We start from the raw sequence: 16,503 nt of genomic DNA, 5'->3' as shown, positions 1-16,503 counted from the left end.
ACTCTGCGCAAATACAGATTGCTCTGCCCTTTTATTGATTGAATACGAATAGCTCTCCATGCTCTGCCCCCAATCCCCAGGTATCTGAAGGATGGCCACCACAGGTACACAGTCCACCAGCAACCCCCTCCTAGTGAAAATGCGTAAATCCAAAACCACTGCTGACCTCCACTCATTTATTCCTCTCTTTTCCTGCCAGTGGAACTGCCTTCTACACTCTCTTCAATCTCATTCTTCCCTCAAGGTTTTCAAGACATCTGTTGACCTCTTTCTCAGGTCACCCCACAATCCAAAGCCATGATCTTTTATACACCCGTTAAACCATCCCCACCCCTCCCAAAAATTTGCTTTTGTATCCATCTTGTCCACCCCGTCCTTTCTCCCCTAATCCTCACCGTTACCTTCATCCCTCGTTTGTCCGTCTACCTTCTCCCTCTGCCCTGCTGTAGGCCTTTCCTCTTTCCCCTTTCTCCTGTTATTCCCTTTGTTATGTTGTGTCTTGATCTATTCTGTATCCTAGCTCTTTCATGAGCCTAGGCCGTGTATAAAAAAAATCATTTTTAAAGATTCAGTGTTGGCATACACTCGGTGAAGTGGACACTCACGAACCAATCCGGACTCCTTTTCAATGGGCCCCTTCATGTATACATTACAGTGTTTGCCATCAAACAAAACGTGTGTAAGTAAATGAGAATTGTACCATTGAAATGGAGGCTGTGCTGTTTGCTCCAGTGTAACAAGGCCAAATCTCTGGTATTTTCGGTGGGTAGAACGAATTACTTGTACATTTGCAACACAGGTGAACAGAGATTAACAATAAGGTGACTTTCTCTTTGTGTTCAATGAAACGAAGCTGCAGTTTCGGTGAAAATGAAGCTGCACAATAACGTTTGGTTATTTTGATGTCGGATGTTAAAATGATTTTTCTCATACCTGCTAATAAGTGATGTTTGCAAACGGAGGGAACAAGGAACAACGTCAACAAATCTTCAGTTAAAGCTGCGATTGGAGTCCACAATCATTTTAAGTGGTGGCTGTTTGGCTTTAAAAGGAGGTTGATGGATGTGATCCTGGGTACAGTACTGCATGTACGCACCCAAGACAGCAGGTGGCAGTGTTTTTCTAATAAATCTGCAAGGCTTTGATAATACCTTGAGGATATGCTGTACAAGGAAACATGTACCCACGAGGGAGGCCATTTGATCCATCATTCCTGTGATTTTTCCACATATCATTAACTTAATCTATTAACTTGCTGCTTCTCAATGAACCTTATGCCCCATTTTTAGCCGCGTCGCAGACGCTGCTCATAGAGTGCCCTCTGCTGTTGTTCTTCTTCTTGTTCTTCTTCTTCTTGTTCTTCTTCTTCTTGTTGTTCTTGCAGAGATGATAAAACCTCGAAGCTCCACCCATTCTGGGAACCATAGCTCCACCCATTTTGGGAGAGGCTTCATATAAACAAATATCCACCATTTTATTAACTCGCATAGCTTTGAGGCCTGTTTTGTAGGCCCGTGGTGTCTTCCTCTCTCACACAGTTTTATTTCAAATCAAATTCGATATATCATTTCATTTTTCACAGTCGCTAACATAGTTGTAGACTCGGTTGAAAAAAAACGGGAAGAAAATCCGATGAAAGTTGCCCTTTATAGAACGAAATGAATTCTCAAAGGCCTGTAACTTCAAGTCCATTGAGATTTATTTTTTTTAAATCGCGGCATGCTCTGTAACCTGTAACTTAAATCACACATACACCGCCCGAAATAACAGACGGGAAAATGCCGAGATATATTAAAAATTCGTCCATTTGATGACAATCGTCACGATGAAATATTTAATTTATACGTCGTCACAATAATGTGGAGAGAGGAGCATAGCTTCGTTCACGTGTCGCCACACACGGGAAATTGCCGAGATATATATATTTTTAAATCGCGGCATGGTCAGTCATACACCGCCTGAAATAACAGACGGGAAAATGCCGAGATATATAAAAAATTCGTCGCCACACACGGGAAATTGCCGAGATATATTTTCACTTTGCACAAAAATAACATCAAGTAATCGAATCAATAGGAATGTCCTGTGCCTATAACATCGACGTTATAGGCACAGCTGCATCTAGGCATTGTGTAACATCGACGCGGCTTTTGTTTTAATTAAAACTTTTTGTACTTGTTACTATTAATTTAACATTACCTCCTTAATTTCAGTTCCAGGGGCAGGAACTTTAGCCAGGGTACTAATGCTGAAGGCCTAACTCTTTTTCATGGTGTACTGTTTAACGTACACATTAGGGTGGTCCAAAAATTTGAAGATTGGATTTTCATTTCTCTACAAGCCTGCCCCTATTCCTATTGAAGAAAGTAGTTTGTGGTCAAAATTTTAGCTTGATTGGACAATATTTAGAGGTTGCTCAAAATGTTGACAAATTTTAATGAATAATAAGATACAGAATTTTTAGCATCATACATCAATTCATAAATAATTATCTATTTTCAATTACTCAAATTTTTTATTATTGTTATTGTTATTGTTTGTTTGTAAACTAATAAATAATTATGTACAATGTACCATTGTACAATGGACATGTATGTTCAATTGTTCATTGTTCATTGTTCAATGTTCATTCATATAGTCAAATTATGATTAAAAACAAAACAGTAGATTAAACATTCATGTATTAATTTGACAATAAATCATTTATCGGAAAAAATAAATCATCCATCAGAAAATATAAAATATCTATCCGAGACGATAAAACAAATCTATCAGAACAATTAAAACAAAGCAAACATCAGAATACACATAATTTGAATGATTTTACATAACATTGCTTTCAGAAACTTGTGTTTCAAAACATTGCCTACTTCTTTGACAAGATGGCTTTGGTTGACACTGGAAAGTTTTCACGATGAAGTTTCACAACTCTCAACACAAATTGCTTCTGCTCTTCATTCTTGGTCAGAGTGTCATGGAAAGTTTGGATGAGAGCAACACCTCACTCAGCACAGTCATTGATAACCTTCATGCTGTGTATCGTCTTCTCAAGCTCTTGGTATGAGTTGTCTGTGTTCCAGAGGTGTGGCTCCTTTTCCAGAAAACTCAGTGATACTTCTTTGTCAGACTCTTTGATGACAACACCAAATAATTCAAGAGATCGACTTGTGATGTAGGTGTCCACTGAGTCAGAAAGCCTGAAGGCTTTAGCATCTATCCTATGAAGATTGTTTGGCTTTGGAGCCCGCTTGAAGTTCTTCACCATCTTTGCCTTTGTCTCGTCATCCACCCGGCTATCAAAAAGAGCTAATGCAGCAAGGTGTTCTGACAAATACCAGAGGTGTCTGGTGAATGCTTTGACAGCAGTTTCACGGACAACCATATCTGGGTAAGAATCAAAGGTTGAAAGAAGAAGCAAATCATTGAGAGGTGCCTTTGTGGGTAGCGGCCCCTCATGCCAGAATCTCGCATACACAAGTGCAACAAAAAGAGCAATCTGTGTGATTCCCTTCAATTCACGTGATGTTAGCTTTATTTGGTCTTTGAAGAGAACCATCTTGAGAGCATATATGGCTTTCATCATCCAGCGGGCATTGTGCATAGCTCCTGGGGCATGGAATTTCACCTCTCTGGCCTCACATCCACCCAGAAATGTATGGCATAGTCTCAGAAGTTCTTCATAGTCATCACGTGGGTGTTGTTCTTCGAGTGCAGCTGCATAAATATGTATCATATTCTGACGTTCAACAAGGTTATCGGAAAATATTTTATCTTCTCCTACTTGGAACCTCTTCTTGTCAATTAAAGGCCACTGTTTCTGAAACCTCTTGAACAGTCTGGTCTCAGGTCCACTAGTGGGTCCTATGACTTTAGTTGTAACATGAGAGAGCATTACTTCAAACACATGATGACGACATGCAATCCAGACAAGCTTAGCATCCAAAGCTGCTTCAATGAGGGTACATGCTCCGTTTCTCAGCCCTGTGTTGGATGCAGTGGTGTCAAACACTATGCCTTTCACCAACTGTTTGACATTCCACTCCTCAAGAAGTTGTATGCATGCATTTGCTTGTGCTACACCAGTGCCTTGGGGAATTTTTGGGACTCCAAGCAACTTCTCGGTATTCATACCAGTTACAAGTATTGTTACGTGTTCCTCCCCGACCTTCTGGTCTCGGTATACCACCGAACCCCGAGAGGAGTCATGGCAGAAAGAATAGTTATTCAGTGTCAAAATCAATCACTAATGAAACCATCAAATGAAAATCAAATCCATAGGGAAACCACACCATTCGTTGTCAACGAACAAATAATATATTAAAAGCACACAAGAAGAACCAGACAACAATGGTGGCAATCAACCATACAATCAAGATCTTAAGATGGTAACCTAGCTCAAACTCACGGCACCCCCAGGGACTGAAACAGAGCCCTTCTCAATGTCTCTAGAACACAATGGTGTTCCTGGCGAAGAGGCGATGAGGCGGGTAAGGAGGTGTAGGCAAGGCGGGGACCGTCACGTGGTCCCAGCCAACACCAATTGGCGGTGGAAAGAGGAATCCCAAAGACGCGATCCAAACGTGCACATACACCGTGCAGTCGCGAACCGCACCGTATTCCTCAAAGGGCGCTGTCGCGCACCCACATCCTCGGCAAACCACCGGAGGGCGGGACCAGTGGCCGCGGCTAAACAAGGTTCCGCGAACGACGCGCGAGGTCCCCGAAATGGCGGACGGCTCTTCCTCGAGCCGCAGCCTCTAGGCGAAGATTCTCTGGAATCTCACACCTGTACCTGGCTTCGCAGGCTTTTCCACAACTCCAGCGATAACAACAATCGCACGAGATTCCTTTCAAGGACTCAAAGTTCACTCGCCATGTACGCTCGACCACGATAGGTACGGAGCTTTTACAAAACGCGTCGTTTCACCTCTGCCTCACGCCCTCTTCTTCCTCGCTTCATGTCTTCCGGTGCACGATCCGATTTCCTGTTACATTTTTACCATGAGCGCTTTTAACCTTTTAATCACAATAACCATTTCCTTTAAACAACAATAATCGCCGTTTCCTTCCAACCCCGATAAGAATAATAATACATAACCAGCAATGTTACAAGTGGATGAAAGCCACAACCACGGAAGGGCCGAATCCGTAACAGTATCGCTACCCGATCAACAGATTCTTTGTGATTGCCAGTATAATCAGGGAGCAGTTTCCCATCCCAGTGTAGTAGGAGTGGGCTATTACATGAGAAATTTGCCTTTTCTTCAGTGGCCATTATTTCCCTTCCACGAATTCGAGCACGACGAATTCCACTGTCGTGATGATGATGAAGATGATGATGAAGACAGAGAAATGTCTTCAATGGTATGACCAAGAGATTGTGCAAAAGCACTGGCCACAAACATAGCACGCCGATCTGAGAGATTTACTCTGTCCAGAGTTGCCACTATTGCTGGAGTGATCACCTTGATGGGAGCCTTTTTCGCCTGTTTGGCAGAAGATGGACTTTGGAGTTTGAATTCATTGTCCCCTGAATCGGAGCTTTCAATCTCAGACTCATCATCATCATCAACCACAGCCGATTTTGATGGAACAGATTGCATTGTTGTTGGAGTCTCAGCAGCATGTTTCTTCTTTCTTTTATCTTCATTCTCAAGCCTGATGCGCTTTCTATTCTCCTTCACTGCCAGAGTGTTGTCCACAGATCCCATACGTGAACTTGAGGGATCCTCACGCGGCATGATAAGGAATGCTTTGTCTTCTTCATTCGTCATTTTCTCAAGCGCATCATTTGGTGAGATATCGAAGAGGGATTGAAGATCATCTTTGAACATCTGCTCCTTCACTCTATAGTTTTCGAATGTCTTGGTTCTATTTTTCTTTACCAGTTTGTAGGCATCATACAACTTCAAAAGTTGACGCTCACAGGAATCTACTCTCTGCACTGGAATTCGTGCTTTCTCCCAGTATGCACACACAGCTTGTACACGAAGTTTGGCACTTTCACGAACTGTATGGTGTTCTTGTATGTGATGGTACACCATTTTCTGCAATGTGTGTCCCTTGGTCAGTAGTCCCCCACATATTATTTCCTTTTCAGACTTTCCCAGCAACCAAACTGTGGAAGAGCTGCGAGTTTCTGCCATATGAAAAAAACAGGATAAATTAAAAATGTTATTTTTTGAGCAACCTCTAAATAAGTTCCAATTGACCTCATATTTGGTTCATTTGACCTTTATAAACATAGGAAAAATGGCAGCCTTGTGGACATGGATTTTTAATAGTATTAAATATTACATATATCCGTGGACCACCCTAGTACACATCCATAACCTAACTTGTATGGAACTGTGTGCTTAACTGAATGGAAAAACAAAACCTGCCATCGGAGTTTTCATCTACACTACTAACTTCATCTGAATCTAACCATCTTCGCCTGAATCGCTCGCATAAGGCTCAAAACGATACGGATTCATAATTTCCACGAAAGCTTTTCCATCACTAATTTTGTCTCCAATAGTTTCTTCAAAATCCCACTGATTAGTTTCAACATACTTGAGAGTCTTCAGCGTTGCTAATGACGGTAGAATCAGTATCTGAATCCGAGCTCGACTTGCACTTTTTTTTCCTTTTTCCTTTTTGTATACAAGATCGAGGTTCGTGAAGGAGCTAACATTAATCACACAGAAAGACAAATCGACACATAAAGCATATAACATGGGGAGCGGTAGACAAGATGGGGAGAGAGGAGGAAGGACACAAACACAACATTTGAGAGCAGGGACATCAAGAGATCTGTGGGAGGGAGAGGGCTTTGGGGGGGGGGCATGGGAAGGGGGGGTGGGGGAGGTATAAAACATATGGACACTGCCAGGACTTCCAGGAAAGAAGTTGGAATTTCAAACAAGGTGGATCTGGGGTGAATTAGCGGGGGTAGAAAAGATCAAGGTTTTGGATGGGGGAAGATAAGAGATGGTGGTGAACAGCTGTTTTAAAGACCTGGAGGGAGCTGTGGGATTGAAGGGAGTGTGGGAATTTGTTCCAGAGCCTGGATAAAAGAGGAATGAAAGAGTGAAGGTGAGCAGAGAGCCGAGATGTTGGCAGTTTAACCATCAGAGGGTTGCTGGCAGATCTTGTGCGACCTGTAGGAATATTTGGGGGACAAAGCACAGAGAGAGCTGGGGGAGCAATGCCGGAGAGGAGTCGGTAGAAGACAGAAAGACCACCTACCTGCCTGCGGTGAGTGAGTGAAAGGCCCTCGGAGATAGCTTCATCGCGGGAGATTCCAATGATTCTGAAAGTTTTGGTTTCAACAGCGTGAAGCTATGAAGCACTGTTTCTCTATGTAAACCACCATTTGGATCAAGGTGACTTTATCATGTGACGTCACTGGCGAAATCGAAAATCGACACTTTCATTTAGACGCTGTGATTGGCAAAAAAAAAAAAAAAATTCTTTTCAAATTGGACAGTGATGAATGATGCAAAAAATGGTTGTGTTTGGGTTCCCCTTTAACTGGGTGTGCATACTTAGTACTGATAAATGGTACCTGCCACATGGTCCGGTTGTCGGTGAACAAACTGACACCACTCACTGGCTTTGCTTGTTGACTGTGGGAGAATGACTGTGACACCCTGCCAGGACTCAAAACAACACCCGACAAAGGGCGGATGAGTTCCCTACGGGAGCCAACAGCCATCCAGTGCGGAGATGGTGTCTCATAAATAACACCCAATCAGGGTAGGAAAATTTATTTTTCCATCTGGCCTAGTTAGCCTCTCCTGCACAGTGGTTCTGTGAAAAGGTTTCCTTGTGTCAGGACTAGGTGAAGGTTTTGCTTTTTTTTTTCCTCTTCGTTTTCATTGCAGCCCTTCACATTTAGTGGCTCTTAGCCTTGTTTAGGGGGAATCTCAGTAAAAAAAAATTAAATAAACTTTTTTCTCGTGTTTTCTTGCAATAAAATATTGAATCTTGTGCTAGAATACAAACATAAATCTACAGAAATACCAAAATGGGTTTGTAGGAAGGTTTGTTTTTACATTTGTCCATTGTGTCTCAAATGCACTCGCAATTGAGCTGTCTTTATTCTGATATATTGGGAATTTAACCCAGATTAATGTCTCCTAGATGTGCTTCTTGATCAGTGCGCATCATAACGTATCGATGTATAAAAGCATAGTTCTGTAACTTTTGGATTCATTAACAATGGTGCAATCCAATTTGAAATTCCATTTAACTTTGTTCATTTAATTGGGGAAAAATTCGAGCGTGCCAGACTTCCTCCAATTGATGGAGTTCCATTTTTTAATTACATTTTATTTTTTATCTCAAAAGTCCTCACATAATCCTCATTAAATAGCAGAGTTTTGATATTTTATTTTTATATTGCTGTTGTGAAGACACCTTGAGCTGTTTAGGGGTGGCTTAATGATGATGGTCAGCTCGTTCCCCCACGCAGCTCGTTTTTTAATTGCTTCCATCTTTATTTATTTATTTACCATTGAGTTTCGGTTTGTCTGTCTCAGGCCATAACATTTTTTTACCGATTGAGCTCTTGTCATAAAATCGTTCAACAAACCCTTATTATGAGAATATGGAGAACACAAATGAATAATGGAACTGTGTATATGCATATATCAATTTTGGGGACGCATGAAATATATAACAATTGTTGGGATATGAACCCGGTTCATGCCCCTGGTGTGGGGACTTGGGGTCACAGGGTTCAAAACCGAAGATTTTTTTTGATATTGGGTCATTCCTGGTGGAATTTTGTGCCATCTTTCAGTTTTGCATTAGGAGGGAAGCGTAGGGAATTGCGATGGCGCACCATAGACCGTGCTCGTGTTTCTTTACATTCAGGTTTATCAGTAAGTAATGGTGGCCAAACTTCGTAGAACCTGCTTTATCCCAAACGTTTTTTTTTTCCTTCTCTTTTTGCGCTGTACTTAGCTGCTTCAAATTAAGCTGATGATTATTGATGAGGTATTGTGTTGTTTCATCTTCTGGTCACAGTTAATACTGACTTTCCTGCAATGTTTTTTTTTTTCTTTTCAGGATCAGCCGATCTGGTAGTCAAAGCACAGGTACTGGCCGGAGGTCGTGGCAAAGGCATGTTTGAAGGGGGACTGCGTGGAGGCGTCAAGATTGTTTACTCGTGAGTCAGCAGTTGCTGAAAACTTTGAAACCGTCATGACTCCATTCAAGTATGACTCTTAAGGAGTTATTGCATTGAGGGATGATGCAGGTTGCAATGTATTAATTATCCCTACACTTAAAAAAAAAAAATCTGCGACGTCTGTCTGTCTGTCATGCTATGTCCTAAACTGTTGTGCAGAAATTCACCAAACTTTGTAGTTATGATCACCAAAATTGTGTGAGAACAGTATAATTTTGGGGTGGGGTATGAGGTCAAATTACAAAAAAAAGTATTTTTAAATGGCACATTTTAAAATTAAACTTTATATATGCAATTAACATTGCGAAACATGAAATATGTACCGATTTTTTGGATTTGACCTCCGGTTGATGCCCCCAGAGGGTCGGGACTTGGGGTCAAAGCCCGCGTCAAAACGGTGAAAAAATGTGATTAAAAATTTGATATTGTGTCATTCCTGGTGGAACTTTTTACCATCTTTCAACTTTGCTTTATGTCGGAAGCATGGGAATTTGCGATGGCACCATCGACTTCGCTCTTGTGCTGATTTGAAATGAGAATAATTTTGGTCATAGTTTTATCTGCATAGTAATCTGAGTAATCCAGTAATGTAAGGTGAATAAGTTATTTTAAGCGATGAATCCACTTCATTATTTGACTATGTCCATCCGTTCGTCAAAAATGAGGAAGAAGAACCTTTATAACTCATCGTGTTTAATTCTAAGTGATTCTGTAGTGTAATTCTAGAGGGTTCTAAAGAGTATTTCTAAAGGGTTCTAAAGGGCAATTCTGAAGGGTTCTAAAGGGTTATTCTGATGGGTTTTGCTTGTTTCTAGGCTTTTCTTATTTAATATTAAAAACGCCAAACTGAAACGCTTCCTTCGGACACAGGTGCGATTTTTTATTTTATTTTTTATTTCATTCTTTTTTTAGTATCTTTCATGTTTGTGATCAAAATTTCTCAGCCAGGCATACACAGCACTGGTTTATCATTGCAAATCTATTGGCATGCAAGGTTTGTGCAGTATTACATGACCAAGCAGACTTGTTGCTGCACGCAGCATGCTCTGCACATTCCGTGAGACTTGCAACAAGTTTGTATCTATCCTTTGGCATGTCAAAAAACATAATCTTGCAAGTCTCAAGTTAAGTCTCCTTTCTCAAAGTTGTGGCAACCCTTTGTCAAATGAGTTTCTGGTGTATGCTCCCCTCCGTCACCTACCCTACCTCAACTGACATCACCTCAGACTCTTCTCCAGTTAAGATAGAATGTCTCAATTCGGTGCTTGCCTGTAAATCTCATGTTCCCAAACCATTCTGCTCTGTTTCCACCTTACCTGTTCGTAACCAGTCTTCATCAGATTTTCTGACACAAAAAGGTAGAGAAAGCTATGTCCAGCGTCGACCCTACTTCAGTAGCAGGCACAGTTGGCATCAGCACCCATGTTCTCAATCCTGCTCTGCTGCTCCTATCTCTGATATACTCGGCCTGTCTTTCTTGTTTGGCTCCTGTCTCCTCTTGAGCAGACCTCCTGTCTGCTTGGAAGTCGGCAAATGTCATTGTGCAAAATGTGATCTTCTCAACTACAAATAGGTAAGGTTACTTCCAATTGTAAGGAAAGTCAGGGAATCCATCATTGTTGCTGACGGTCTTTCTTCCTTTCAAACAAGCCAATCTCTGATCAGTAGTTTGGATTCGAGCATTGGGTATTCCACACAGCGTGGCATATCCTGCTCTGGTTGCCAAGCTTGATGCTTGTGGAATACACTGGCTTTGTATTCTTCCACTCACGCAATCAGGTTGCTATCAATGGAACCTCCTCCTTTCCCAGTGGGCACTGGAGTGCCGCAAGCTAGTGTATTGGGGCCAAGTCTTCTCTTTTCTTCATCTACATAAATTACCTCTTTAATACTCCAATTAAATAAAAATTGTTTTTCTTTTTTTGCAGATGACTCCACATTTTGGCAGACAATACCCAACTGATGCGTGAATGTGAGCGTTGATCCGGAATGGATTCATTCCTGGTCTAGTAAATTGAACATTTATTTCAATCCTGCCAAATCTCAGACTCATGTTGTTGCTATGGAAGCATAGTCAAATTAACTCAACGATATCACTTAACCGGTAGCCACAGGAGCTGTAATACTATCAGTTATGACCTGACCACATTGAAAAAATTACCTCCAAGGCGAGCCTCAGACTGGGCATGCTTCATCATTCCTTGAAAAAGCAGAACTACTCACATTCTACAAGGCTTTTGTCCATAGCTCGTTGGAGTACTGCTCTTCCTTTTCGGCTGGCACCCCAGGATCACATCCGCCTCCTATAATGTGTGGAATTAAATCTCTTAACATTATTGGTAGCTTCTACAATGAAGCAGAAGCACAACGTGTTGCTCTCAAATTGCAGACAGGTCGGTGGCATCTCTGTTCATTACCTCTTATCCTCTGGTCTAGCTCCCTCTGCTCTCTCGGCCAACTCGAACATGCATACATTCTTGCAGTAACTCGCATATTGTTACATGCATATTGTTAAACTCCTAAAATCCAGACAGATGGGACACCTTCATCTTTTGTTCCTCTTTGTGGAACTGTCTTCCTGAGGCTGTGCACTCCTCCAACTCTTGCTACCAGTTCTTCAAAAAGTCAAGCACACCATCCTTCCTCATCCTTCATCCGTACCAGCTATTGTTTTACTCCCATTAACCCTACTTAACCCAACCATCTTACTTGCACGTTATTAGTCCCTTACCCAGAGTTGACTATAGGTTTGCTCTCAGTCTGTATGTCGGTCCGTCCATCTGTCCGTCCCACCTGTGGTTTTCTGCACTTTTTTCCACACCCTTTAGCATATTCAACTGAAACTTGAAGCATTGCTTTATTATGATAAGGTACAGAACAATTTTGAGTTTTGGGGCGTTTCACCAATTTTCCACGAAGTTACAGCGTATTTGGACTTAGAAAATATCACATATTATACATGGGTCAGTTTATCTATTATACCCAACTGTTGTCACATTGTCGGCTCCTTGCCATTTTACCTTCTGTATCATCACTTTTCAATGAGCCTCGGTCGAGATGGGGGTCGGTGGGGGGGGGGGGGGGGGAGGCATTTACCAATGACCATTAAGCTTTGAGTGCATCATTAGTGGGCTACCCGGCTGTGTTTCCATACCGAGATTCTATTCCCATCTCCATTGTAAGCCAATAAATCTCTTTCAACAGTTGCTTGATGTCAACTCCACAAAAGCTTAACATTTGGCAAAATAACTGAACACAGAACCTCACAGTGTGCAGGTCCTGATGCTATGAGTTTGTGCACTCTTGTGGGGACATGTATCACTACCACTTTCACATCGCAAACACGTCAGTGGTCTCTCTGTCATGTACCGCCTCCTTCCTGGTGTTGCACCCTCTGCTCTTTCCATGTTTGTCTCCCCCAACTCCCACCTCCTATATTTCTGCAGGGAGCACGTGGTCCACCATCAACCCAGTTCTAGTGAAAATCCAGAATCCCTGTTCACCTCCATTCATTCGTTTCTCTTTTTTCCCACCTGTGGAACCAACTTCCACATTCTCTTCAATCTAACCCTCCTGTTCACCACCATCTCAGATCGTCCCCAATCCAAAACCATGATCTTGTCTACCCCCGTTAACCCTCCTCAAGCCCACCTCAGATTTCCCAAGTTTCTCTTCCCCGCATCACTTATTTCTCCAAGCCTCCCTTTATTTTGTCACTCATCCCTGCTGTTAGTGTGTCCGCCCTCTTTCTACTGTTGCTTTTTTTTGGTGAAATCATGATTCATTATATGTCCTAGCCCCTCGACAAACCTCAACATTGTATAAAAAAGTGGATTCATGTATCTTGGCCAAAGAAATTGCTTGTGTGTATAACTATTTTATTAGGCCAGAAGAGGTTCGAGATGTGTGCACACAAATGATTGGCAAGAAACTGTTTACAAAGCAGACTGGTGAGCGTGGGCGCATCTGCAACAAGGTGTTGGTGTGTGAGCGGAGGTATCCCCGACGGGAATACTACTTTGCCATCACCATGGAGCGTTCTTTCTCAGTATGTGCCATCCCTTCTTTATCCGGTACTAGTAAGTTTGCCGCTGGTGGAATCTGAACAAATTTGTTTTTCTTGGAATACTTATCACCTGAAGAATCTGCCTCATGATATTGTCGTGTGACTACCCTGTGTGGTGAACACTGCAAGGTGACACGGAGGACCAAACGAGCTTTAACACTCCGAGGCGTTCAGTTCAAAAATATAGCGGAGCATATGCGTTGGGGTAAATGGGGGAGGGGATAAGCCAAAGAGCTTACCTTCGCGGGTCCCACCGGCAGTTCTCGAACCTGCAATAAATAACTGAAACAAAACGAGTTTAAAATGTACAAAAATAACCAGGTTTATTAAAGAAAATACCGGTCACAAAATAATGCATGATAAAACTGAATTCCTAAACGGGACGTCCCCACAGACAGACTCGAAAAACAGGCGAAGGGAAAAAGAACTGTAAAATAAATGTGTTATTTAGTATGGGACTTAGCTCAAATCGGCTGGGGTGTCTCATCAGTAATCATCAGGCCCCGAGTGCGCAATCTGGACGCAGCTCCTGCCTTGGCGGGAAGAAGGCCTCAGTCGTCCTCGTTCACTAGGCTGCTCTCGTTGGTGCAGAGTAGGCCTTCCACGCAAAGCGAATGGCAGGCGTGCAGCCCGCTCTTCCACGCCGTGCTCGTCCACCTGTCCTCTGCACGGAAACCCGCAGTTCCCGGGCCACGACTCTTCCTCCTCACAACCACCAGCAAGATGTCCTAACACGGCCGCTCACGATGAAGCTTCCCCGTGCAGAGGGCAAAGCACCACCGTCCACTTTCGCTTTTGGAACGAGAAGGCCCAAGAGGGAACGTTCGCTCTCAATGCCCAGACACCAGAAAAAAGATGTCAGCCGTTCCAAATCCTTTGTACGCGCCACTCTCTCGTCATCTCCCGCCGCCCCTATCTTACCTAACCAGTGCGTGCCACTTCTTCCAGTGCTTGTCAATCAAAACCCCGACGAATTACGGCTCTTCGGGGCGTGGCCTGTCCTGTGCGATTTTCAAGTTGGGGTAATCAGCAGCAGTGCTCGATCTGGGTTTCCGGTTATTTTTATTATTAATTAGTGTAGTTATTGGGCGATTTTGGCTAGTGTCTAGTGCGGTGTCATAAGGAATAAAGGAAGAAATTACAGAGGTAATGACACAGGGGGTTAATTGACCCATAATCCCTGGCTAATTAACAAGTCCCACCCCTCGTGATGGGGACGAAGATACAAGCTTACACGACAGTCCAGTCTAAATTCCCTACTTATGGTACATCGAGATGGTTCTTCTTCACGACAGTCGAGCACACTAATCTATACACTCTACCTGGTCTACAGTATCAATACCCCCCACAAAAGTTACATTATTATGTCAATAGCTGAGTTGTTCTGTCTTGTTTATTTTTTTTAAAAATCTTGCCACCTGCATTCTATTCCACCACCGGACAGGGCCCAGTGCTTGTGGGAAGCTCTCAAGGTGGTGTCAATATCGAGGATGTTGCCATGGAGAACCCCAGTGCAATATTAAAGGAGCCCATTGACATAATTGAGGGAATTCAACGAGAGCAAGCACTCAAGGTATTGTATGCACAACTTCATGAGTGCAGGTTGTGTGTCAGTTAACGTTTGAGTTGTGATGTTGTGCAAGATAAGCAGATTCTGCTTTTGTGTGAGCTTGTGAGTGTCATGGCATGCTCAGTGAAGTGATTACTAAATGCTTTCTCTTCGAAATTGAACAGGAACATGCGAATACAATGCACGGAAACCGTTCAAAAACTGATCAGGCCATTCTTCCAGCAAGTTGGGCTTGTGTTCCATAAATGTTGTTTAAAAAAAAAAAAGGTTTACCTTTGGCTTTTGCCACCTTTATGCAGACCAATTGTTATACTGCCTCCAGCAATTCCATTTGAACCACCCTTTGTTCAACTTTCCATCGCTCTCGATCTCTATTGCCTTGCTTTTAATCACTTTGATGGCTTCTGGATCCACAATATAATGATATTCATCCACTGCTGCTGCTCATCTCTGTTTCTTCACAAGGCTCCACGATCTAAGTCCGCTGTTTCTCCATACTCATCAAGGGCCATATCTCTGGTGCTCGTGTCACAGTTCAGAGCCTTTGCAAGATTTACTTGAGACCAAGCCACCTTAAAAGCCAATCATGGCTAAAACATATCACTTTGGAAAATAACTTCACACCTTTTAAGGAAGATACTTATACTAACTTGTCAATTTGGAAGATTTTGGTGCTTACAGTGATTGGTTTATCAGGCCATGCAGTGTTTCGAAAGCACATTGTATACATAACAAATCTGAATAACTATTTCTGACATTGGTGTGGCAATGATTAGAGAGGAAAAGATGCAGGCAGGAATATGTATGACTAAACATGGGATATCTTGGGATGTGTTGGTGTCTCCATAGGTCCAGTGTGCTAATATTTATTATTTTCTCCAGCTGGCTCGTGGAATGGGTTTCCCTGAGCCGCTGCAGGATGGTGCGGTGGACATGATGCTGAAGCTTTACAGTTTGTTCCTCAAGTATGATGCATCACTCATCGAGATCAACCCACTTGTGGAGGATGCGTCAGGCATTGGTAAAACCTATGCAATTCCTGGGAAATTACTTTCGATGGAGATGTATTTTGTATTTGACGAAAATGACCAAAGCACGCAAGCAATGGCTTTCTTTTGCATTGCAGTTATGTGCATGGATGCCAAAATCAGTTTCGATGAGAATGCATCGTTCCGGCAGTCAAAGGTGTTTGCGATGCGTGACTGGACCCAGGAGGACGAACGGGAGCACAAAGCTGCGAATGCGGGGATCAACTACATCGGCCTTGATGGCACAATTGGATGTCTCGGTTTGCCATGCTTTAATATGCTGTCCCATTCTTCATCTTTCATTTGACGGAACTTTAGGGCATAAAACTATCTTGGGAATTGAAACCAATGAGAATAAACCACCGTTTAGAGGCCATTTTCCCCCGCAAAGCTGGGGTTGGCCTTTTCGGGGACCGTGGTTGTTGTTGTTTTTTGGTCCCCTTTTTGAAGCAATGTTTTACGGCCGGATGCTCTTCCTGCCGCCAACCCTGTTTGTCGCCTTTTTACGATAAACAGGGAATTACCAGTGTACTGGTACTCAATTTGCCGACCTCGGAAGGATGACAGGCTGAGTCAACCCCCCTGGCGTTAATTCAGCGATCGACCGGGATTCGAACCCAGGATCCTTGGATCCTAAGCTGGCACCCTAGCCGCTAGCCCA

At 42.8% G+C, this 16,503-nt stretch overlaps 1 protein-coding gene across 2 annotated transcripts in view; it reads left to right on the top strand.

Annotated features, from left to right (window-relative positions):
- Positions 1-16,503, top strand: part of SUCLA2 (succinate-CoA ligase ADP-forming subunit beta) — a 70,226-nt gene that overhangs the window by 35,780 nt on the left and 17,943 nt on the right. For both annotated transcript variants that reach the window (XM_078784438.1, XM_078784437.1), the window contains exons 3-7: positions 9,058-9,157; positions 13,064-13,226; positions 14,689-14,817; positions 15,697-15,835; positions 15,941-16,102. In XM_078784438.1, the coding sequence (XP_078640564.1) occupies positions 9,058-9,157; positions 13,064-13,226; positions 14,689-14,817; positions 15,697-15,835; positions 15,941-16,102 (693 nt within the window). The remainder of the gene's footprint in view (positions 1-9,057; positions 9,158-13,063; positions 13,227-14,688; positions 14,818-15,696; positions 15,836-15,940; positions 16,103-16,503) is intronic.

Source organism: Myxine glutinosa, chromosome 9 (assembly GCF_964187855.1).
Source record: "Myxine glutinosa chromosome 9, kmMyxGlut1.1, whole genome shotgun sequence".
Taxonomy (NCBI): domain Eukaryota; kingdom Metazoa; phylum Chordata; class Myxini; order Myxiniformes; family Myxinidae; genus Myxine; species Myxine glutinosa.
This window is presented reverse-complemented; position numbering and strand designations above follow the sequence as displayed.